This window comes from Bos javanicus, chromosome 5 (assembly GCF_032452875.1).
Source record: "Bos javanicus breed banteng chromosome 5, ARS-OSU_banteng_1.0, whole genome shotgun sequence".
Lineage (NCBI taxonomy): Eukaryota > Metazoa > Chordata > Mammalia > Artiodactyla > Bovidae > Bos > Bos javanicus.
In genome coordinates, this window is record NC_083872.1 from 97270034 (window position 1) to 97295692 (window position 25659).

Sequence of the window (25659 nt, forward strand, 5' to 3'; positions counted from 1 at the left end):
AGACCCGGGTTTGATCCCTGGGTTGGGAAGATCCCCTGGAGAAGGGAATGGCAACCCACTCCAGTATTCTTGCTTGGAGAATCCCCATGGACAGAGGAGCCTGGTGGGCTACAGTCCATGGCGTCACAAAGAGTCGGACACAACTGAGTGACTTCACTTTCCCATATAGAATTTCTCACTCCTGACTACATTAGCACATTCCTTCATTTGCCCAACACCACAGTACATCTAAAATAGTTTCAAAATTGCTTGACATATCTTACCACGAGATAATTAAGAATATATACTAAAACAAGTTCAAGAGTTGTTTGCAGTTCTACCCTCCTCAACCTCAGTCAAGACAGAAGGTAAATAGTCAAGCAACCTTTTCATGAATTACTAGATTCTTTCTTTCTTTTGCTTTTTTTCCCTTCAGTGTGATTGAAATACAACCGGATTCATTCGTTTTCGGTTTAGATTCTCTTTCCCTTCCCATCTTGCTTTAACCTTATTTTTGAATATGTAGAAGATTAACATGCTTCCAGAAGTCAAACTATACAAACAACATTATTCACAGAGAAGTGTCACTCCCTCCTGAATCACTTCCAACCCCTCCCTCCAGTAAGTAATCAAGTTGATTGTTTTCTGATTTATCTTTCCTGTGTTTCTTTTGGTAACAATAAGGTATACGTATGTTTTATTTCCGTTCCCTTTTTACACAAAAGATGGTGTACTATGTATCCTCTTTTGTACTTTCCATGCTCTCAGTTAGTATTTCCTAGAAATCATTTGATATTAATAGTTCAGAGTAACTGCCCTTATTTTGTGGGGTTTTTTTTCAAATACAGATCACAGTATTTCATTGTGTGTATATACCATAGTTTATTCAACCCATCTCCTGTGCTTGGAGATATAGGTACTTTCCAATATTTTACAATTACAAATAACACTGCAGTGAACAACTTTGTGTATATTTATTTTCATACTATTGAGGTGCAACTTCAACGGGAAATTCCTAGTTGAATTTCTGTGATCAAGGGAGCAAGCACTCATCAGTTCAGTTCAGTTCAGTCGCTCAGTCGTGTCCAACTCTTTGCGACCCCATGAATCTCAGCACGCCAGGCCTCCCTGTCCATCACCAACTCCTGGAGTTCACTCAAACTCATGTCCATCGAGTTGGTGATGCCATCCAGCCATCTCATCCTCTGTCGTCCCCTTCTCCTCCTGTCCCCAATCCCTCCCAGCATCAGGGTCTTTTCCAATGAGTCAGCTCTTCGCATGAGGTGGCCAAAGTACTGGAGTTTCAGCTTCAGCATCAGTCCTTCCAATGAACACCCAGGACTGATCTCCTTTAGGATGGACTGGTTGGATGTCCTTGCAGTCCAGGGGACTCTCAAGAGTCTTCCCAACACCAAAGTTCAAAAGCATCAATTCTTCGGCACTCAGCTTTCTTCACAGTCCAGCTCTCACATCCATACATAGCCACTGGAAAAACCATAGCCTTGACTAGATGGACCTTTGTTGGCAAAGTAATGTCTCTGCTTTTCAATATGCTATCTAGTTTGGTCATAACTTTCCTTCCAAACAGTAAGCATCTTTTAATTTCATGGCTGAAGTCACCATCTGCAGTGATTTAGGAGCCCAAAAAAATAAAGTCTGACACTGTTTCCACTGTTTCCCCATCCATTTCCCATGAAGTGATGGGACCAGATGCCATGATCTTCATTTTCTGAATGTTGAGCTTCAAGCCAACTTTTTCACTCTCCTCTTTCACTTTCATCAAGAGACATTTTAGTTCCTCTTCACTTTCTGTCATAAGGGTGGTGTCATCTGCATATCTGAGGTTATTGATATCTTTCCTGGCAATCTTGACTCCAGCTTGTGCTTCTTCCAACCCATCATTTCTCATGATGTACTCTGCATATAAATTAAATAAACAGGGTGACAGTATACAGCCTTGATGTACTCCTTTTCCTATTTGGAACCAGTCTGTTGTTCCATGTCTAGTTCTAACTATTGCTTCCTGACCTGCATATAGGTTTCTCAAGAGGCAGGTCAGGTGGTCTGGTATTCCCATCTCTTTCAGAATTTTCCACAGTTTATTGTGATCCACACAGTCAAAGGCTTTGGCATAGTCAATAAAGCAGAAATAGATGTTTTTCTGGAACTCTCTTGCTTTTTCCATGATCCAGCAGATGTTGACAATTTGCTCTCTGGTTCCTCTGTCTTTTCTAAAACCAGCTTGAACATCTGGAAGTTCACGGTTCATGTATTGCTGAAGCCTGGCTTGGAGAGTTTTGAGCATTACTTTACTAGCGTGTGAGATGAGTGCAATTGTGTGGTAGTTTGAGCATTCTTTGGCATTGCCTTTCTTTGGGATTGGAAAGAAAACTGACCTTTTCCAGTCTTGTAGCCACTGCTGAGTTTTCCAAATTTGCTGGCATATTGAGTGCAGCACTTTCACAGCATCATCTTTCAGGATTTGGAATAGCTCAACTGGAATTCGATCACCTCCACTAGCTTTGTTCGTAGTGATTCTTTCTAAGGCCCACTTGACTTCACATTCCAGGATGTCTGGCTCTAGGTAAGCGATCACACCATCATGATTCTCTGGGCCGTGAAGACCTTTTTTGTACAGTTCTGTGTATTCTTGCCACCTCGTCTTAATATCTTCTGCTTCTGTTAGGTCTTTCTGTCCTTTATGGAGCCCATCTTTGCATGAAATGTTCCCTTGGTATCTCTAATTTTCTTGAAGAGATCTCTAGTCTTTCCCATTCTGTTGTTTTCCTCTATTTCTTTGCATTGATTGCTGAGGAAGGCTTTCTCATCTCTCCTTGCTATTCTTTGGAACTCTGCATTTAGATGCTTATATCTTTCCTTTTCTCCTTTGCTTTTTGCTTCTCTTCTTTTCACAGCTATTTGCAAGGCCTCCCCAGACAGCCATTTTGCTTTTTTGCATTTCTTTTCCATGGGGATGGTCTTGATCCCTGTCTCCTGTACAATGTCATGAACCTCCGTCCTTAGTTCATCAGGCACTCTATCTATCGGATCTAGTCCCTTAAATCTATTTCTCACTTCCACTGTATAATCATAGGGGATTTATTGTCAGACTTTTCAGTTTTGCCAATCTGACAAATAAGAAATGATTTTCTTGTAGTTTTAATCGACCTGACTCTTACAATAAATGAAGTTGAACATCTTTTCATGTATTTAGGGCCATTTATATGTCTCTTTTTGTGCCTTGCCTGTTTCTGAATTTTGCCAGTTTTTCTATAGGAATTTTGGCCATTTTCGTTCCTTAATTTTTATAATTTTTTCTATATATTAGGGTTATTAATCTTTTATCTGTCATATGTATTACAGATATCTTCTCCCAGTTTGTTTTTTATTTTGTTTATGGTGATTTTTGCCATGAAGTTTGTTTTGTTTTTCAGTGTAGTCAAATCCATCTTTTATCTACTAGCTGTATTTTTAGGCATAGTTAGAAAGCCTGGTGGCTCAGGCAGTAAAGAATCTGCATGTAACATGGGAAACCCAGGTTAGATCCCTGGGTCAAGAAGATCCCCTGGAGGAGGAAATGGTAACCCACTCCAGTATTCTTGCCCACAGAATCCATGGACAGAAGAGCCCGGTGGGCTCGCAAAGTCCATGGGGTCACAAAGAGTCAGACAGGACTGAGCAACTAACACTTTCACTTTTCAGAAAGCCTTTATTTACATCTAAGTTGTAGAGAAATTTACCCATGCTTTCTTCTGGTATTTGTATAATTCATTTTTGCATTCAGATCTCTAGTTCATTTGGAGTTTGTTTTTATATATGGTATAAAAATGGATATACTTTATATTTTCCTAAATGGCTATCAGTTTGTGGCAACACTATTTGTTAGAAGATCATCTTTGCCCTGATGATTACAGACATCAGCCTTGTCAGATGCTGGGTGTTTGTTTGTAGCTGTGCTTATTTCTGGACTTTCTCTTCTCTTCCACTGGTCTGTTTATCTAGCCATGCACCAGTCAGTACCACGTTATTTTAAGTGTAGAAGCTTTGTAGCATGCTATATGTTCGGGCTAATCCCCCTCTGACATATTAAAGCATGCTATAAAGTCTAATGGCAAGGTAGTAGAGAATCCGCCTGCCAGTGCAATGCAAGAGATGCAGAAGACATAGGCTCAGTCCCTGGGTCAGGAAAATCCCCTGGAGGAGGAAATGGCAGCCCACCCCAATATTCTTGCCTGGAGAACTCCATGGACAGAGGAGGCTGGCGGGCTACAGTCTAAGGAGTCACAAAGAGTTGGACACGACTGAGCACACACACACAATCCCCCCTCTGAGCTCTTTCTTTCCAGTGTTTTCCTAGCTAGTCTCGTGCATTTATTTTCCCATAGGAATTTAATATCAATCTGTCTTGCTCTTTTTAAATGCTCCTTGGTATTTGTATCAGGGTTCCATTAAATTTATAAATTAACTTAGGGAGACCTGACATCTTGATCAAATTGAGATGTGCCAAGAACAAGGCGTGTTATTCCTTTTGTTCAAGTTATTGCTACTTTTAGATCTGATGTTTTATCTTGGACATTCCCTTAGCTATCAGTCCATTCAACAAAATAATATGTTGAGCAGCTATTACACCCTTAGCACTATATTAAGCACAATAGAAATAAAGAAGTAGGTTCTGTCCTCCAGCAGCTTAGAATTTCATAAGCGAGATGGGCTAACATTCCTGAAACAAAGCAAGCAGTGTGAGAGCCTGTGGAAGAAAGCCCCCTATAGCACAGTGAGACCATCCATGCAATGCAGGCTCTGAGGGTGGGCAGAGAAATGATGGCTAGAATAACAGGGCAAGACTCTGGATGGAATTTAGGGTGGGATCATATGCCCTGAAGGTCATGTAGGACTTAGGTGGGGTGACAGGAAAAAGAAGGAATCTCAGTGAGGGGTACCTAGGTGAAAGCTCAGAGGTGGACCAAGCTGGACACTGCACAGGGCAGAAAGCCCCCAGCTGGACCCTTAGTTGGAAAACACTCTTCAAGCCTCAGTGTTAACAGCTCCAATCCTCATTATGTACTTATTAAAATAACATTAGTGAATATCTACTAGTTTCTTAGTTCTTTTGAGTGCTAATTTCTGTCCATCATGACCTTCTCTGGGGATGCTCCAGAGCTGAGCTGTCCAGTAGCTACCAAGCTCTTTAAGCCCTTGGAGGAGTGCAACTGCGGCACTGGATTTCTAATTTTATTTCATTTTAATTTACATTTTTAAAATGGAAGCAGGATTTCCATGGTGGTCCAGTGGTTAAGAATCTGCTTGCCAATGGAGGGGACACAGTTTCCATCCCTGGTCCCAGAAGATCCCACATGGCGCAGAGCAACTAAGCCTGTGCACCACAGCTACTGAGCCCGAGCTCTGGAACCCACGAGCCACAACTAAGCCATGTGCCCGAGAGCCTGTGCTCTGCAACAAGAGAAGCCATGGCAGTGAGAAGCCCACGTACTGCAACTAGAGAGCAGCCCCCACTTGCCACAACTCGAGAAAGCCCACCAGCAGCAACGAAGCCCCAACACAACCATAAATAAAGTAATATTTTTTAATAGAAGCTCCTAAATCCTCGTTATGTACTTATTAAAATAGCGAACTAGTCTAAATGAACTAGAACATTTACTAGCGTACTTTTTCCATTGGACTCAACTTTATTGTTTGAGGGAGGCCTGCCTTTGACATCAACAACAGCACTGCATAAAATATCATTGTTAGATTGCAGTGTGTGTCTCAATTTTACTTTTTTTTTTAATGTGGCTACTGGGAAAATTTAAATTACATCTGTGGCTCATATCGCATTTCTCTTGGACAGCACTGGTCTAAGGTCTTACAACCCTGTGAGGGCTGGTCAGTGTCCCCTGGGAGCCATTCCCGACTTTCAGAAGCTGATAGTTTACTAAGATGCCCAGGTGATTCTTATGCACAGCAATAAAAGCATAAGATCTGGAGGACACAAGAGACATGCTGGCCTCTGGGCAGTAACCCCAGAGTGGCCCCAGTCCTTCTGAGGGTGGGGGCAGGAGGCAGAGTGAGCGGCAGGGAGACCCCTGCCTGCCACTGTGATGTCACAGAGGCAGCCTCCTGGGTCAGCCAGCCCCACCCCAGCGTGTCCTGGTTATGAGAAGACACCCTCTCCAGCCTACCTCATACCACCTGACCCCTCTGCTGGCAAGAGGGGCTCTGATTCATCTTCACACTCAAGGTTCATCCCATGCAACCAATTAAGACATAACAGAAGAAACACTGAAACCCCTCTGCCTCATAACTTCAAAAGTGAATGAGCAATTCCTCTCAGCTGATTCAAAATGTTTGTCTCACCCAGAAGGTAGGTACCTTAAATTTTGAAATCTCATGACTATCTCATGTGTAGTCCCATTACTATTGGATGTGTAATATGGGTTATACAAACTCATCGTAAGGAGCTTGAGAACACTCGGTAGGATTATCTGAAATGGAGTAAAAATGTGTTACTTGAGCCCAGTTTTTATTGATAAACCCAGTGATGGCCCTACCTTGGCCTCTTGTTCTTTCATCATCTATTAAAATTTCCATTTCTTCCTCCTTTGTCTCTTATCACACCTTTCCTCTGCTTCCAGGGCAGCTTAATGCCTTCTAGGTCTTTTTTCCCTCTCCATCTGTATGATTTCTACTACAAAATCTAGTCCCTGGCAAAGGCCCAGTGGCACGGAAGTGATAGCAGTGATAAACTATCACTCCAGTGAACTCAAAGAGATGCTGAGGCATTCCCATGACCAGCTCCAATCCAAAATCTGCTGGAACTAAGAAAGGACGGCACAATCTTGGGCTCTTCCCGGTCTCAGAATCTGCAGAGACACTTCCAGACCCAGAAAGACACTCACAGCCAACAAAGATATCTTGGCTTGTTTAGTGGAGAAGGCACATCTGGAAGTGACTTGCCTTCCATTTTGAGAAAGTTGGCAACTCCCAACTTGCAGCTCACAGGGTTACTAAAAACAAACAAACAAAAAAAATGATGTTCACTCTCCTATATCTTACCTTTCGCAGGGGAGAAAAATGAAACTTACAATTAGCTTGAGAAATAAAATACACACACACAGAGCAATGTGGTGCGCTGTTTATGGGCTGGAAGTGAGAGATATCTGAAGAAAAGGAGTTTCTTAAAAAAAAAAAAAAAAAGACACTTCTGGAGCCTCAGAAAAGAGCTCACAGTTCTGAAGAACCACCAGATTATTGGGCTCAGCCCACTTCCCTGGTTCAGAATCTCCCTAAGCGATTAGATCATGAATAGGCCAACCCTCAGAAGTGAATACAGCTAGGACTAGCCGTAGTGGAAAAAAAAAATTTATTGGTTTACGAGGAGAGATACAGAGGAAATGATGGGAGAGTCCGTTTATCAGTATACACCTGTGAAGTTTAAAGGAGGCAATCTGTTGCCTCATTCTGAGTGCGCTTTCATAACTGGGCCACAGGTAAGGGTGACCAGGCTTCGCCTTGACCGAGGGGCGGCCTGGCCTTGACTCAGGTGGTTTCCAAGTTGACTCTGCGATTACGAGCGTGTGGCCTTGAGACACTGGGGTTCTGACTTCTCCGGGTAGTGAGGATTAAACGTCCGTGGCTGCTAAGTCGCTTCAGTCGTATCCGACTCTGTGCGACCCCATAGACGGCAGCCTACCAGGCTCCGCCGTCCCTGGGATTCTCCAGGCAAGAACTGCCAAACCGTCTAGGAGAGGGACGGCGTAACCGAGGAGGACAACTCTCTTTAATTCGCCTCCGAGAAAACAGTCGCTCAGGGAGGTTAGGGAACTTGGCCAAAATCTTTAGAGTCATGGAGTGGGGCAGGGACTAGAATTCAGATCTGCTGTGGGTTGGTGGCCTCGAAGTTCCGTCTCTCGGACCCACGAAATGAGGCAGAGACAAGGCCTTTCTGCAGAACAGGAGCCGGGGCGTACCTTTAGGGGAAGGGGGCAGGGTGCGCGGAGACCTTAGACTTGGGTTTCAGCTCCTCCCGACCCTCTGCCCACCGGCTCGTGAGCGGAATTCAGGGGGATGAACGGGGATCTCCGCACTCCCTCTGCCCACCCCGCCTGGGAGGACCCGTCCCCCCAGGACGCCGTCCCCGCCCGTCCCCCCAGGAAGATGGAGAGGCCCCGGGCAGGGAGCCCCACCCGCTCGGGACATCCCGGCGCTCCGCCGCTGGGCTGGGCCTAGCCAAACGATTCAAAACAGGCTCCAAGCGTCACCTTGGCAACGCTCTCCCGTTGCTAGGCGACCGGGCGCCGTAGTAAACCGAGGGCGGGCGTGTTACTAGCGGATGGGAGGAGGCCCGCGGGAACTAACCCGACGTTCCGGCTCTGCGACTGCCGGGGGAAGTCGGGGGAGAGGGCAGAGAAGGAAGGGACGGGGTGGGGCGCGCATGCCGGATGCAAACGGGGCACCCCTTTAGAGGCCACTCCCGTTAGGCCCCTGCCCCGCCAGTCTGTGCCCGACACCCCACCACCCCCGCCCCGCCCCAGCAGTCCCCCGAGAGCTCCGTCACCCCCGCGTGAGCGATTGCCCCACAGGATGCCCAGATGGGACTACCCCTCTGATTCACTCCAGCTGCTTGAGGCATGAAAGAAGGCGGCTTCCTCTCCTGGAAATGACTGCATTCGCAAAAGCCCTCAAACAATTCCATTAAAAAGAGGAACGGGAAAAGCCACCGAGAGGAGAGCCCCCGCAAATGATTTTCTTTGGCCCTCCCCACTGCACAGAAGTAGGTGTTCCCAGAACTCGGGACCCGTATTAGGAAAACTGGAGTCCTTTTCTTATTCTGTGAGTGTCTGGGCCCATGTGAACATAAAGCATGATTACATTAGGAATTAACCTGAAGCTGGGAAACCCCAGAGCTCAATGTCCTGTAGTGGCTTTAGTATTTTGGACACTCGGCATGGGCATTTTAGTGATGTTAGACTTCCCATTAGGGCTGGGAAGCGGATATCAAAATGTCCTGAGCCAACGTTGCTAATCATCCTTAGTAAATGTGTCATGTGTGAGGCATTGAAGTAATAATTGTAATAAAGGCTACAGAACCTCAGAACTTTGGACATTCGCGATCTACCATCCGAAAGGGCTCCAACCAGGAGGGAATCACAGGGCTTGGGAAAGGACACAACATTTCCAGACTGTCACTGGCTTGTGAGCAATCTGATTGTACCCCGGTCTCTGTGAACTGAAGATAATACTTGCTCGTGAGATCACTGCTGTTTTCTGGGCTTGGCAGGTCAAACAGCAGGAATGTTTCCACAGGTGGGAGGAAGCGTATTGGCACAGGGTCTGTTTGATGAAACTCAGGGTGCTCCTGTGTAGAAAGGCCTAGGGTGTGTCTGTGGACCCTCTTTGCAACTTCTCCCTGCTCTTTCGTATGTGAAGCAGGAGGATCCCTGTCCCTTTCACCATAGAAGGCTGTTTGGACACTTCTTTAAGATCTTATCTTCAGCCATGGTCTTCCTAATTGTATTCGTGAGCCAGGTTTCCATTATGCACTTCATTCATTCATTCCATTCATTTGTGGCTGTTAGGGCTAGGCTCTGAGGATCAACAATGAATAAGACATAGTTGCCACTGTATCTAGAAAGTTAGTCAAGTGAACAGACCAGCCAAGTAAACCATGTGATGAGTTACAGGAGAAGGCACACAGAATAGAGCAGTGTAGACCAGAGCCAATAACAACTGAAACCTTTACACTGTATTGTAACCTTTCGTCTACTTAGTAACAGAAAAGAATTAGTTAATAGGGCCTGGGTCAGAAATCTGACTCCTGGGAGGACAGAGAGTATACTATCTATGTCCCAAAATAATGGAAATTAACTCTGAATATCATTGGAAGGACTAATGCTGAAGCTGATTCTCCAATTCTCTGGCCACCTGATGTGATGAGCCAATTAGTTGGAAAAGACCCTGATGCTGGGAAAGATTGAGGGCAAGAGAAGAAGGGGACAACAGAGGATGAGATGGTTGGATAGCACCACCCACTCAATGGACATGAGTTTAGCAAACTCCAGGAGATAGTGAAGGACAGGGAAGCCTGGTGTAATGCAGTCCATGGGGTGGCAAAGAGTCGGACACGAGTGAGTGAGTGAACAACTGTTCCAAACAAACCTTTCTCGGGACAAGATGCCAAAATGGATATGTGTGAGAATTAAAAAAAAAAAAAAAACAAACAAAACCTGGAATCCATAGCCCAGGCTTGGACCTGAGGGAAGGGCTGTGCTTTACAATCTTCCCTGGTTCAGGGAAGCCTGGCCTGCAGTCTGTGGGGTCCCAAAGAGTCAGACATAACTGAGCAACTGAACTGAACTGAACTGGTTCAGCACCTCAGCATTCTACCCCATTGTTTTAATCACTTCTAATCGCCAGAGTAGTCACAAACCAAATTGAATTCCTGTTTACAAAGTATGTGTGGGTGTCCCAAGATCAATTTCTCTTTTTTTTCATACCTAGTAAATGTGGTTTTGGACAGTGCAGGGCACAGTAACTGAGGACCTTAGCAGGGATAGGTTGGTCCCAGCCCTTGGCTTTGTGATGTCACAAACGTTCAGTTGCACGTACATCCCTGTGGAGGTATCCTGAGGGGGTCAGGGTCCAACACGCCAAAGTTCAGGAATGTTCTGAGACACGGAATCTTCTCATCTGTGTTGAGTCAGGAGCTTCTGAGCCTACTCAAATTATATTTATGTGGCATTGACTAGCAATTACTTTAAGAGAAGAAAGAGAAGGAACAAAAACCTAACATGCTCAAATTACAATGAAAGGACGTGAGTGGGATACTCGACTCTGATTTTTGTGGTCAGGCAGGCAAACTCATGCTTTGTCAAAAAGAGGAAATTGAACATTGTGGCCCAGGGTTCTTGGGGAGGGCATGGGGGTGGGGGGCACAGTCAAACAAGCATGCACACTAACTGCACAGCTTCCTACAGGTATGTGCATGTTAAGTCACTCATGTCCGACTTTTTATAATCCCATGGCCTGTAGCCCGCCAGGCCCCTCTCCCAGACCTAGGCCTTAGTGTTAATCTCTCAGTCGTGTCCAACTCTTTGCGACCCCATGGACTGTAGCCCGCCAGGCTCCTCTGTCCATGGATTTCCCAGGCAAGAATACTGGATTGCATTGCCATTTCCTTCTCCAGGGGATCTTCCCTATCCGGGGATTAAACCCAGGTCTCCTGCATTGTAGGCCGATTCTTTACTGTCTGAGCCACTAGAAAAGCCCAGAGCTAAGCTTTGGGAAGGCTAAAATAATATAATTTGGAAGGCCCTCTTTAAAAAAATAGTATAAAATGACAAGTAGAAATTAAATAATAAGCATCTTGGAAGGGGCCTGAGTAAGTGGGGGACCACAGAGCTGAAGTTTCATCAGCTCCACTCTCTAAATCTACCTCTAGACTTCCTCACGTAACCCATCTGAGACTGCTGCTCCCATCTCCTTTTCCCTGGAGAGGGCATATTTCGGGCTATTAAGGTACAGGAGGTGCAGTTTATGAGCAGAGGTAATAAAAACCAAAGACAGGACTGTGCCAAAGGGTGACTCAAGCGGGATATGAGAAGTGTCTCCAAGTATTTGCAGGGTGGAAGCAGAGAGAAGGGAAAAGAATTGGTCACTCTTCTGGGGTGGAAAGGGAATGAGGATACGATTAAGTCAAGAAAAATGTGCACAAAACTCATCAGGAAACATTGTTGAACAGTATTTTCTGATACCTCGGAGTTGTATTTCCCATGGGAAGTATTTGAGGACCTATTGAGTCACTGAAAACTAAAACTGGCCACAGAAAAATGTGCCACAGGAAACAATCTTACAAGATGTTCTCGAGGGAGCAGCTGGATGGCTCCAGAGTTCATTGTGAGCCCTGAATTCCAGAAAGCTGACGCATGGCTTCTATAGATTACTGTGTGGGGAGGAGGCCAAGGCAAGAAAAGAGAGTGCAGTGCGAGCCTGTGGGGTGGGGCAGCCACCTCCACCCACCTTTGCTGCTGGTGTGGGGAAGCATGCGATTGAAGAAGGAAAATATGGGAAGATAGTGCCATCCAGCGTTGAGATGAAAACTGCAGCCAGAAACCAACAGCCAATTCAATGGCGAACAGGAATCAGAAATTCTCCGCTCCCTTTTCTTAAAGGAGAGGAGGGAAATAAAGGGTCTTTGGGTAATACAGACATCACCCCTGGACTGAAGCACACATGTGTCAAACAGGGTGTTAAATAAGGCTGACAAATAAGGAGAAATACGGTATGATATCCCTATATGTGGAATCGTATAGTGAGTGAGTGAAAGACAATCAGTCATGTCTGACTCTTCGCTACCCCACAGACTATACAGTCCATGGAATTCTCCAGGCCAGAATACTGGAGTGGGTAGCCTTTCCCTTCTTCAGGGAATCTTCCCAACCCAGGCATAGAACCCAGATCTCCTGCATTGCGGTTGGATTCTTTACCAGCTGAGCCACCAGGGAAGCCCAAGAATACTGGAGTACTAGCCTATCCCTTCTCCAACAGATCTTCCTGACCTAGGAGGAATCATATATGTGGAATCTAAAAAGAATTATACAAATGAACTTATTTACAAAGCAGATACAGATTCACAGACCTTATGGTGGATGGGGGAATGGAAGGATCAGGGGAAGGGATAGTTGGGAAGTTTGGGATCTACATGTACACATTGCTATATTTAAATAGATAATCAACAAAACCATACTGTACAGCACAGGGAACTCTGCTCAATGTTACCTGGCAGCCTGGATGGAAGGGGAGTTTAGGAGGAAATGGATACAAGTATGGCTGAGTCCCTTTGCTGTCCACCTGAAACTATCACAACCTTGTTAATCGGCTATACCCCAATATGAAATTAAAAGTTTTTAAAAAATAGAGTACAGAATATATCGGGTGACAGGATCAAGATCAAAGACTAATTTGGCAGAATGTGGACTAATTCAAATGCTCCAAGGGGAGCCTGCCTTTGAGTCCCCAAACCAACTGCACAAACACAGGATGTGAGCATCATGACTCGGTTGGTGGCAGATCTGGTCGACGTGGCGGAAGGGCAGGGCAGGGCAGAGAGGCTTTCACTAAATGTCAGCCCAAAGTGAGTCAAACAGGTGTGATTTTTATGGCACGTTAATTCCCTATTATATAGTTTTCAGTCTGTTCAGTTTTTTTACTTGTGTGGTCAGAGTGGTGACTCCCAAGTTCCTCGCATGTGGAACCGGAAATTCAGAACTCCATCCCCGGGTGTATGCAAAAAGTTTTCTAAAATTATAGGTTCCTGGGCATCACCCCAGAACCACTATGGCAGCTCAGGATGGAGCATAGGAATCTGCATATCTTCCAAAGTTGCAAAGATGGTTCTGATGCTGATCAGAATTGACCCCTACTGCTCTCAAATATGGAGCCGACTTTGAGGACTTTACAATCAAGACAAACAGCTGGAATATAGAAAGCACCATGGGAGCGGACAAGGACAGAGAGGAGGGAATGGTCCTTAGGAAGAAGCATTTTCAAAAATGAGTGACTTGAGTTCATCTTGACAAGAGGCAGATCCTTGGGTAAGAAGAGAAGACATTCCAGGAAGAAGGAAGGAAGAGCATCTGCCAGGATGAGGAGGATGAGGTCCTTGGGTACTCAGGGGAACACAGCAGTCTCCCCACCTTCTCAACCCCAATTAATTGGCACAGTTTTTGAGGACAGAAAGCACCATTTGTATTCCTAGGGGACTGACAACAAAAGATATGCAATCAAACCCTTATTGATTTGCCAGGTTTGTTTGCTTTTTGTTTAAGTTTTAGAAATGTACTTTAAAAAACAAATTTATCCCTTTGCCCAAAGATTGGGAGAGACATGGTAGATAGCCACAGCTTTGCTAACCCAGGGATTTATTTCTCTCCAATCCTCCTCCCTCTGCAGGCTTACCCCCAACACTACCTAACACACAGATGGTCTCAGGATGTTATAATAATTCTTACTAATGTCACTCACTGGAGAGTGGAGACCACCCGTGACACCAGGAAGCCTTTCCATACCCATGGCTCTATGAGGCCCCTGACATTGCAGATCACAGGGCTTATGAAGGGGATGGAAAACCCGACACAAGGGAATGGGAACTGACAAAAGTTACTACAAAGCAATGGTGACTCTATGATGTTTTGTCTGCCATAAAATCAAGCCCAATCCATTCCCACCAGGTTCCTAGGGAGTGGCAGTGTGATGGACACTCAATCACTGTGCACTTTTTAAATTTATTTTTTAATTGAAAGATAATTGCTTTACAGAATTTTGTTGTTTCTTCACTCTGCACATGTGGGTCCTTGCGTCTTTGTGCTGAATCCCCAATGGCAAGCTCTTCTGTGTAATCGCTCAGGACAACTGGACCATGAGTGCCTTGTCAATTTTTAAATGCCCAAGTTCCCCACAAGGCAGCGTTTAATCATGAAGCACTCCAAAATATATGACAGAGGGGAGGGGTGGGAGGAGGTGGGAGGGAAATGGAAAAGGAGTTTTCTTTCTTCCAACACTAAACCAAAGGGATTTGGAGCACAGATGGCATCTGCAGTCATTCTGGACAAGCTGTGAGACAAGGACCATGGTCAAGGTAACCAGCTTCCCTCTCTTATTGTTTGGAACACGCATTTCATAGCTGTTTTGCTCCTGATTTCTTTTAAGAGATGTGCCAGTCTCATCCATTTGTTGTCCTTACTAGTCTGTGTTAATCCTGAGGTTTTGCCATTAACTTATGTTGATGGAAGAATCACTGAAAATTGGTAGAAATTAATTATTGAAAAGTATAGATTTTCAATCTATATTTCCTAGTGGTCTGAGCCTGTGTCTGAAGCCACACACTGTCCCTTTTTTAGAGACTGAAGAGTCCCCTCGGCTTGGGGCTTGTCAGTACATGCAAAGATAGAACGTGTCTGTGGCCGCTATTTCTTCTCCATGATCCCCTGAAGGAAACCGACTGCCAAATTAGATTGTTCTTCTAAATCAAGAGAAAGGCATTTTTAGGGGGAAGAATAAAATATGTAGTGAAGGGTATGGCAGTGTGGGTGTTGAAGACAATTCTTGAAGATTCTTGAATGGATTCTCATTCAGTTATCAAGATAATCGTTGAATGAGTTTCCTTGAGTCTGTCCTTGGTAGACACTCCTGGGAACAGCGTCTTTGGACTTCATTCCAAGCTCTCTTCTCTTTTCAAAACTTTTTACTTTATATTCGAGTATAACTGATTAACAATGCTCTGATAGTTTCAAGTGCATGGCAGAGCGACCCAGCCATCGTATACGTGTATCCATTCTCCCCCAAACTCCTCTGCCGTGAAGGCTGCCACAAAACATGAAGCAGAGTTTCTTGTGCTATACAGTAGGTCCTTGTTGGTTATCCATTTTAAATATAGCAGCGTGTACATGTCCATCCCAAACTCCCTAACTATCCCTTCCCCCTGGTAACCATAAGTTCATTCTCCCAAGCTCTTTTTCATTCTCTTTCTCAACTTCTTAAATTGGTTGTCACCTTAGAGCTGCTACAAAGTGGTTGTACTGTGATGAGGGGATTCATGACTCTTATTTCGGAATAACCTGATGAATAATTTGTAAATAGGTATGATTTTAAATGGATTGAGGGTAAAATTTTAAAATCTGATGGGATAGTGGCTAAATCTCCAAGTAATATGGGGTTGAAAATAAAGTTATCAAAAACGTAGAATTGCCTGAATCCTTAGTTCCATCTTTATACAGAATAATGGATGAAAATGTTGTACCTTGAAGTCTGTTTCCTATTCAAGCAATGGATATAAAAATAGAAAAGGTAACTAATTAAGAGGAGCAGAACAATGACAAAAACCAATAGGATTTTCAAAACTAAAAAACAAGATGAAAACATTCTTTTGGGAGAAGAAAAGGGGCTTATAATGACTTCCATATCTGGCAATATAAGACCACCCCCCCTTCCAGGTATCATGGCTTTTGAGTCCTCACCAAGGTCACCCAGAGTCTTGAACCAACAATTCTTGCTGGAGTTAATTTGTTGAGTGCTTTAAAAAAAAAAATCTTATTAGCAAATTGCTTTACAGAAGCTGTTTTATCATACATTTTCCTTATTGGCTTATATCTACATATGAATCTGGTATATTTCTTATTGCCATAAAAAAGTGCACTTTGTCTGTGGCATGTACTGTTTTAGCCCCTAAAAATTATAAAGAACAAACTATTATGATTCTAAGATAAAGTTGCCTGTTTAATGTAGAAAATGTTCAGCTGGAGATGATGAGAGAGGCAGATTTATGGGCCTGTCTTATTTAGCTATGGTTTTATTTACATCTCTTAAACTAAGCAGATTTGGGTCTGATTAATTCTGATGTAAGTGATTCCCCTTAGAAAGCTCAAGATGGTTTACTTTAAGAAGTGTCTGTCAGCAACTAAGTATGGGCTTCTTTTCCGTTCAGTATATATTAATATAACAGTACAAACTGCTTCGTAATGCAAAGTGTGAGACCTGTCAGATCTCTTTATTTTTATTAATAAGTCAAATTCAATCTGGCTCCACGCCACCACTCCCCAGCACTGAAACATCTAATATTGGACATTTTCATCTCACCCTTCTTTTAGGTTAAAAATGACAAGGCCGAGGGCTCCAGCCAAAGCCACGGGGGCTGCCTTCATTCTGCAGCCACCCACCGGGTCGCCCCCGGGCACTGCAACCACACTGGGCTGTGGAGCTGCACCTGCAGGTTCCTTGTCCACCCGCCAAGGACACCCTCCTATGGCTCCAAGGCCAGGGCGCTCAGTGCCCAGCCTCCATGGGTACCACGCAGCCACCTTGCATTTGAGATTCTCTCAGTTCAGGCATTGTGGGTGGAAGCTGCACTCAGATCTCCACCTCTCTCAAAACCCACCACTCTATTTCCTCTCCAAGGGTTGCAGCATCCCGTTGGTCCTCTGCCCTCCCACCCTCAAGAGCCCGGTGCCTCTATCTGCTCCCCTAGGGAGCATCCTCTTTAACATTCATTAATAGGATAAATGGGCTTTCCTGGTGGCTCAGATGGTAAAGAATCTTCCTGCAATGTGGGAGACCCAGATTCGATCCTTGGGTCAGGAAGATCCCATGGAGAAGGAAATGGCTACCCATTCCGCTATTCTTGCCTGGAGAATCCCATGGATATATGCCCCCTTACTCCTCTCAGAGGAATCTAGCACAGGAAAAGTGAAAGCGTTAGTCACTCACCATGTCTGAATCTTTGAGACCCATGGACTGTAGCCTGCCAGGGTCCTCTCTCCATGGAATTCTCTAGGTATGAATACCAGACTGGGTTGCCATTCCCTTCGCCAGAGGATCTTCCTGACCCAGGGGTTGAACCTGGGTCTCCTGCATTGCAGGTGGATTCTTTACCATCTGAGCTACCAGGGAGGAAGACATCAAAACCTTATATAGGATAGTCGTAAATTAAAACCCATTTATAACTAAAAGGAGTATAAATATTTTTTGTTAGATTGGAGGAATGGAGAATTTAACATGTGAGCCATTATTATATGTCAGATAAGTGCCCAACATTTTGTTTGTATTATTTAAGTAAATCCTCGTAACAACAACAACAACAACAAATACCTCCCCACTACTTTTCCCTGAAGACAAAACCAAAGATTACCAGCAGGAACATCTGGTGATCGCCCAATCCTTTTTCTCAACCAGATGCACACTAGCTCAGTGGCTTAATCACATTACTATCTGATGCTTGTTCAGATTATCCCCAATAAGCGTTTTAATATAATAAGGTCCGGTTGAAATAAACATCATCGCTTCAGCGCCTGCTCTAGGCCGCTCCTGGAGCCGAGCTTGCCCAAGGCTACTTGGAGAAAACTCCTAAGGGCTGGTCGCGCCCACTGTGTTGGAGGAAAGCAGCTCCATGGAGTTTAGGGACCCTCGGGGGAGGGTGCTGATCTCGGATCTCAGATGAGGCTCTAACATCAGGCTCCGCGTGTGTGTGTCTTATTACAGATGGGGCTCCCGAAGGGCTTCTCTAGCCAACGGACACGCCTATCTGCCGTCCTCAACATGCTATCACTCAGCCTCTCCACAGCATCCCTGCTCAGCAACTACTGGTTTGTGGGCACACAGAAGGTGCCCAAGCCCCTGTGCGGGAAAGGTCTACCAGCCAAGTGCTTTGACGTGCCGGTGCCCCTGGATGGGGGCGGCACCAACACATCTTCCCCGGAGGTGGTGCACTACAGTTGGGAGACCGGGGATGATCGGTTCACCTTCCATGCCTTCAGGAGCGGCATGTGGCTATCCTGTGCGGAGATCATGGAAGAACCAGGTAGCTGCCTCGCCCCCAGCTGCCTGATTTCTTGTCCTCCCTCACAGAGGGAAGTGGCCCTCCCTCGTTCACACCTGCAGGGCTCACCCCTAGCCTCAGCATCTCCCCCTTCTCCATTGTATCCCTTCCACATCAGACTCCTTTGTCATAAGGTCGAAATTCCATCCATCGGGCATTTCACCTCCAGACAGTCGCTGGTTTCAAACAGCATCCCCCTTCAACAGTCTCATGCAGACTTTGAAGGTTATGAGACTTCCCATTCCTGCCAACTAGAGTTGCCATTTAGAGACAAAACAAGGAGACTATCGTAGAAAAAGCCTGGGCTCTGACCAGCTGTAACCTTACAGGAACAACTTCACTCCTACAGGCATTGATTTTCTCATTTTTGAGATGCAGGCATCAGAGTAGATGGCCCTTAAAGCATCCTAGAAGCATGTTCTCATTCTAAGTGTTATTGTTGCCACTGAAAAGGCAGGGCAAGTGAAGCCCAGGGAGGATAAATACATCGTGGAAGTTCTCCCCAGAGGAGCCGCAGACAGACCCTCTCAGGTCTCAGGTCGCGGGGCGTACACTCTCAAAGCAGGCGCTATGCCAGCATGTTAGGTGGGGACTTGTCCTTGGGCGAATAGCAGAGAACGCTCCCTCATCCCTGCTCAAAGCTTACAAAGACCCCCTTTGGTGAAATTTTCCTAAAGCCCAGAACTGTGTACAATTTGCAGTCTACAGCTTCTCCCAGTTTGGGCTAAGGCGAAAAGGAGATGGGAAAGGATTATAAACTCTTGGGTATATCCATTTATTTTTACATTTTTAATTTATTTATTTTAATTGGAAGATAATTACTTTACAATATTGTGATGGCTTTGGCCATACATCAATATGAATCAGTCACAGGCATACATGTGTCCCCCCATCCTGAAGCCCCCACCTTCCTCCTCACCCCATCCCTCCAGGTTGTCACAGTGTTGGCTTTGGGTGCCCTGCATCATATGTCAAACTCCCACTACCTATCTATTTTACATGTGGTAATGTGTACATTTCCACATACATGTAAAGTACAGACTTTTGGACTCAGTGGGAGAAGGACGGGGTGAGATGATTTGAGAGAATTCCATTTATATTTATTATTGTGCCATTTAGCACTGCTGTGACTCCAGTCCGGGAAACAATTTAGAGCCACTCAAGCCAGCAGCAGGAGCAGAAGGAGCTGGTGAACCAACGCTGGAAACACCCCCTGGGTGACTCGGGGAGTGTCCTCTTCAAAATCAGGACTTGAGGCAGAAATTAATCTTGGATGGCTCTGGCCTATTTTGTTCATCCATCCTTGCATCCTTCCCTGCTTCCAAAGAGACATTTATGGCCTGCCTCCCATGTGCTGGGCAGGCCCCCAGGATGCAATTAGGAAAAGCCTGTGTCCCTCAACCAGGGCAGTACCTCACCTCCTTGTACCTTGTCTATTTCAGGGGAGAGGTGCCGAAGTTTCCTTGAACTCACACCACCAACCGAGAGAGGTGAGAAAGGACTACTGGAATTTGCCACGTTGCAAGGCCCACGTCACCCCACTCTCAGATTTGGAGGGAAGCGGTTGATGGAGAAGGCTTCCCTCTCCCACCCTCCCTTGGGGCTTGTGGCAAGTATGTGGGTTTGATGATAAATTTAGTTACCATTGAGTTGGGCCTCTGGGGATCTAAACTGTACTGTGATCTCCTGCTTTTCTTTTCTTCTGAGTCTCACAGGGTGACACTAACTCCCACTAGGCTGATTCAAACTCCCACCTGGCTGACACTCATTCCCAGGCAGGAACACAAAAAAGCATCAGCAGGGACAAATAAAGTTCCCAAACAGAAATCTACCAACAGCTCTAACCTACTCCTGTTGCCAAGTAACCATGTAGAAAGCTTGAATTTTTCCTTTTCCATTTTTTTTTTTTTTTTTGCATTTCAGTAACTTTATTGAAATGTGTATATCCCTTAGTACCAAAACATAATGATAGTTGGTTAGGTTATCTCTACCAATGCAAAATTAACACTGATGTAATACATTTTTTTGTAACATAGAAAGGAAGGAGTCAAGGCCTGAGGGGAGGAAGAAGAGAAACAAAATAGATGGTTCCAGAATTAAAATTTTTTAAGAAAAGAAACAAATAAGTAGCAAAAGTTACATCCCTAAAAGATTTGGTGGAAACCGGATGATTTCTTCTGCAGTCTCCCTAAGAGTATTTACACTGAGTTAAGCATGGTTGTGTATGGGATACTGCGTAGAGTGAGAGCTGATAGCCAAGAGCCCCCTGGTCAAGGACTGTCGCAGCTGCTTTCAACTCTGTCTTCTCCTCTGGTGCTAATGAGGCTCTCCACTTCTCATGGGCAGCATTTGTTCACCGCTCGTTCAGTTATTTAATTGTCAGGGTGAGGGTTCTTCTTCCTCTGGTTTCTGACAGAGATCCTCTGGTTATCACTGGGAGCCCAGTTTGCCTACATTGGACTTGAACTCATCAGTTTCATCCTGCTACTGACGGACTTGCTGTTCACGGGGAACCCTGGCTGCAGCCTCAAGCTGAGCGCCTTTGCTGCCATCTCCTCTGTCTTGTCGGGTGAGCAGGGTCTCAGGAGCTACAGAGGGGGTTGGGTGTCACCTGTTGCCTTTGAAGCCTAGCCGGCAGCTGGAATCTCTGTCCTAAGGGAAGGAAGGAGCCCCGAAGAAAGCTAAAGAATGGAGCCAGGAGATACAGCACAGGCGTCTTTAATTTTATTTTTTTTTAATTTAATTTTATTTTTAAACTTTACAATATTGTATTGGTTTTGCCAAATATCGAAATGAGTCCGCCACAGGTATACATGTGTTCCCCATCCTGAACCCTCCTCCCTCCTCCCTCCCCATACCATCCCTCTGGGTCGTCCCAGTGCACCAGCCCCAAGCATCCAGTATCGTGCATTGAACCTGGACTGGCATCTCGTTTCATACATGATATTTTACATGTTTCAATGCCATTCTCCCAAATCTTCCCACCCTCTCCCTCTCCCAAAGAGTCCACAAGACTGTTCTATACATCAGTGTCTCTTCTGCTGTCTCGTATACAGGGTTACTGTTAACCATCTTTCTAAATTCCATATATACGTGTTAGTATGCTGTATTGGTGTTTTTCTTTCTGGCTTACTTCACTCTGTATAATAGGCTCCAGTTTCATTCATCTCATTAGAACTGATTCAAATGTATTCTTTTTAATGGCTGAGTAATACTCCATTGTTTATATGTACCATAGCTTTCTTATCCATTCATCTGCTGATGGACATCTAGGTTGCTTCCATGTCCTGGCTATTATAAACAGTGCTGCGATGAACATTGGGGTACACGTGTCCCTTTCCCTTCTGGTCTCCCCAGTGTGTATGCCCAGCAGTTAAACCGAAACAGCATGCAAAATGCTAGATTATGTCATTACGTACTTTGCAAAATGATTTCTCTCTGGGTTCTTTCTACTTGCAAGTTTTCTCATTATGTACAATACGGTTTGGTTTATTACTTCTGAGTCGTGACATGCATACAGCTTTGCCGGACTCTGTTGGATCAAGTAAGAGATGCCTGTAAATCAGTGGTCCCCAAGCTTTTTGGCACCAGGGACCATTTTTTATGGAAGACAATTTTTCTGCAGACTGGGGGCAAGGGATGGTTTGGGGATGATTCAAGCGCATTACACTTATTGTGCGCTTTGTTTCTTTTATTATTATATCAGATCCACCTCAGATCATCAAGCATTAGACCCCAGAGGTTGGAGCCCCTAGTGTAGATGATGAAGGAGAGGGTTCACGTTGGGGATGCAGATGGGAAAGACCTAAAAGGGAGGAGAGCCCAGCGTGCAGCATTGACTAGAAATGTTCCCATAGCTCAAAACCGAACATCTGGGGAACCAACAGTAAACATGCCTTCAAGGAGGAGCCCCCAGTGCAGGGTAGCCCTGATGCCAGATAGGGAATATGATTTGCTCCCAAATCGTAGTCCCTATAGGTAGATGGCAGTGCCAGCCTTTCTCTAAGGGTGCTGCCTCCCTGTTTCTTTTGCAGGCCTTCTGGGGATGGTGGGCCATATGATGTACTCACAGGTTTTCCAGGCAACGGCCAACTTGGGTCCAGAAGACTGGAGGCCACACGCTTGGAACTATGGCTGGGCTTTCTAGTAAGTGCTTATCACCTCCGCCGCCTTTCTCTTCTTCCCTGGTCCACCTCCATTTAATGGCAGCCCTCAGCTAGGCACTTGCTCTCTGTCCTCCTTCCTTCTCTCCATCCCTCATCCCAGACACCTGTCAATCATCCAGAGGGCTGGACCAGCAGGCCATACCCATTCTCTCCCCACCTTCCAAGGAGAGGTACAGAGTGGATTCCTCCGGCTTATTTTTCGTGAGGACATTGTCAAGTTTTTCTGCTGATAAAGCTGTTAAGAAGTGCTTCTACACCTGACATGTAGGACGTCCTAGGGAAATGAGACTGATTTTGCATGGTTTATGGAAATGAGGCTCTACATTTTATATATTCTGTTGCCCACAAAGTTCATTCAGATTTTTCCATAAAAGCTTACAGAGAACCCTGAACAAACTTTTTGGCCAACCCAATATTTTATGATTCAAAATACTTGGGAGACAGAGAAATGAAGAAATAGCCTTGAAATCTGGATTCCATTTCTGTGAATGGCTGCCCACTCTCCTCCTATAATGAATAAGTTCATCCTGTCTCCATTCTTATTCCACCAAACTGTGTTAGAAATGAAACAGTCTCCCCATAACCCTTAAAGAACTAAGGGCTCAGTTAGTTTGCTGCTGCTGCTGCTAAGTCGCCTCAGTCGTGTTCGACTCTGTGCAACCCCATAGATGGCAGCCCACCAGGCTCCCCCGTCCCTGGGATTCTCCAGGCAAGAACACTGGAGTGGGTTGCCATTTCCTTCTCCGATGCATGAAAGTGAAAAGTGAAAGTGAAGTCGCTCAGTTGTGTCCGACTCTTAGTGACCCCATGGACTACAGCCTATCAGGCTCCTCCATCCATGGGATTTTCCAGGCAAGAGTACCGGGGTGGGGTGCCATCGCCTTCTCCTCAGTTAGTTTAGACTTATCTTATTATAAAGAAGGAAGCAGAGACCATGATGAAACACATACATTCAAGGGTAACATCCCCTTTATGTGGGTTTCTTACCTTCTCCCTTGAGGGACACTCTCCATTCACTACACAGATGCCGACTTAGGTCTTTATGAACCATCTGGGCTGAGTGCTAAGCATTTACCAGTGCTGGAAAGACAGTGCCAGGCTTGAGTTTCTGTGCCGAAGAGGCACATGGAAGCCTATACCTGTCTGTCACAGGATCCCATCCCCTTTCCTCATGGTATAAACGGGCTATTGGATTCGGGGGTCTCTGATCTTTCCATCAGCCACCCTACCACAGTTTAGCTCATCTCCAGACTCATCGTTTCTCAGCTGTTGTCCATTTTTCGAGCCATTCTTGGCATTTCAACTGCAGGGCTCAGACTTCAAAACTCCCACCAAAGCATCTTAGTCTGTCACAGGCAGCAGAGGGGAACGCACAGCAGCGGCGCGTGGCCTTCCACTGTCACAGCCTCGTGAAATCCACCCCCTAACAATGCCCCCCCAACTCCTGGTGTCCTGGGCTTCCCACGATGGTGAGGCACTTAGGGGTTTGACTTTCCCGGTTCTTAGGAGTGTGTTTGATATGGTTCCCTGGTGTCTTTTTCTCTTTGTTGAATCCATCCAGCTTCTGTTCCATCTTTTACAAATTTCTTTGGGCCAAGAACCACACTGTTTGCACTGTAGGCCTTGTTTCCACTAGAGAAGTCTATACTAATGCCTCTGGATGTGTACTCAGGGCTTCCTGAATGCCTCCCAGAGGCTCAACTCTGGAGACCCTACGACAGCTAGGCTGAAAACCAAGGAAGACGGAAGAAGTATCTGAGTGCAGGAAAATCTTTGGCAGGAAATATGTGTGTGTCAGGCTTCCCTGGTGGCTCAGAGGGTAAAGAATCTGCCTGCAATACAGGAGATCCAGGTTCAATCTCCGGGTCAAGAAGATTCCCCTAGAGAAGGGAATAGCCGGCTACCCACTCCAGTAGACTGGCAGACTATAGTCCATGGGGTTGGACACGACTGAGTGACTCACACACACACACACGTCAGGGAAAGGCAAGAGGTAGTGCGTTGGGCTGCGTGTACTGTGTCAGATGAGCTACAGGTCTGTGGAATTGTTGAGATTATATGAGGGTAACTGCAGCTTGGGAAACTGCAGTAGTCCAAAAAATTGTGTGTGGCGGGGCAGGAGTGAGTGTATGTGTGTGTGTATACACATATACACAGAGCTTCCCTGGTGGCTCAGATGGTAAAGAATCTGCCTGTCAATACAGGAGATGGCAAGTTTGATCGCTAAGTGGGGAAGATCCTCTGGAGGAGGGAAATGGCAACCCACTCCAGTATTCTTGCCTTGAAAATCCCATGGACAGAGGACCCTGGCAGGTTATAGTTCATGGGATTGAAAAAGAGACAGACACAACTTAGTGACTAAACAACAACACACACAAACATACACACGTATAAAATAGGCCACCAGGTATGAAAGAACACAGCACTTACAACGAATCAGTGCAGTGAAAATGAGTGTTAAACTCCTGACTTTAACCCCATATGAATCATGGTTTTTTACTACAAAACATTCAGAACTTACCCTAGGACAGACCAAATTCAGACCTCTGCTCTTTATCTATATGTGAAAGGTGACACCCTCATGTTCCTAAATCCCTAAGAGGCATCCCCTAGTTGACTAGTAGGAAGGGACCTTGATATTTTTCTTTCAAACCTGTGAGAAAGCATCTTAATTTCCCATTTTGTGTGTGTGTGTCCCTAGCACGGCCTGGGTCTCCTTTACCTGTTGCATGGCATCGGCGGTCACCACCTTCAACACCTACACCCGGCTGGTGCTGGAGTTCAAGTGCAGGCACAGCAAGAGCTTCCGAGGAGCCCCAGGCTGCCAACCACATCACCACCAGTGCTTCCTGCAGCAGCTGGCGTGCACAGCCCACCCGGGGGGCCCCGTGACCAGCTACCCCCAGTTCCACTGTCAGCCCATCCGCTCCATCTCCGAAGGGGTAGACTTCTACTCAGAACTACATGACAAGGAACTTCAACAAGGCACCAGCCAGGAGCCTGAGACCAAAGCAGCTGGCTCATCTGTAGAAGAGTGTTAGGAGTTAGGGGGTTTGGAGAGCAGACCGAAGCCCCACCTTACACGTTGCTCTGTGACCAACACGTGCTCAAGCCACAGTCTGTTTCCTGAGTGTGACTTTCAGAGGTTAA

The 25659-nt window shown here is 45.6% G+C and overlaps 1 protein-coding gene across 3 annotated transcripts; it reads left to right on the top strand.

The window, feature by feature from the left end:
• The first annotated feature begins 6104 nt into the window (after positions 1-6104).
• GSG1 (germ cell associated 1) lies at positions 6105-25626 on the top strand. 3 transcript variants are annotated; one of them, XM_061417816.1, is made up of 6 exons: positions 6105-6340; positions 18007-18325; positions 19786-19833; positions 20760-20912; positions 22378-22489; positions 25211-25626. In XM_061417816.1, the coding sequence occupies exons 1-6, from the start codon at positions 6293-6295 to the stop codon at positions 25548-25550; spliced, it is 1020 nt and encodes a 339-aa protein (XP_061273800.1). In that variant the 5' UTR covers positions 6105-6292; the 3' UTR covers positions 25551-25626. The 3 variants fall into 3 exon arrangements, with proteins under 3 accessions (XP_061273800.1, XP_061273801.1, XP_061273799.1); XM_061417817.1 differs by having other exon boundaries at positions 20789-20912; XM_061417815.1 differs by having other exon boundaries at positions 6106-6340; positions 19786-19956.
• The last annotated feature ends 33 nt before the right edge of the window (positions 25627-25659 follow it).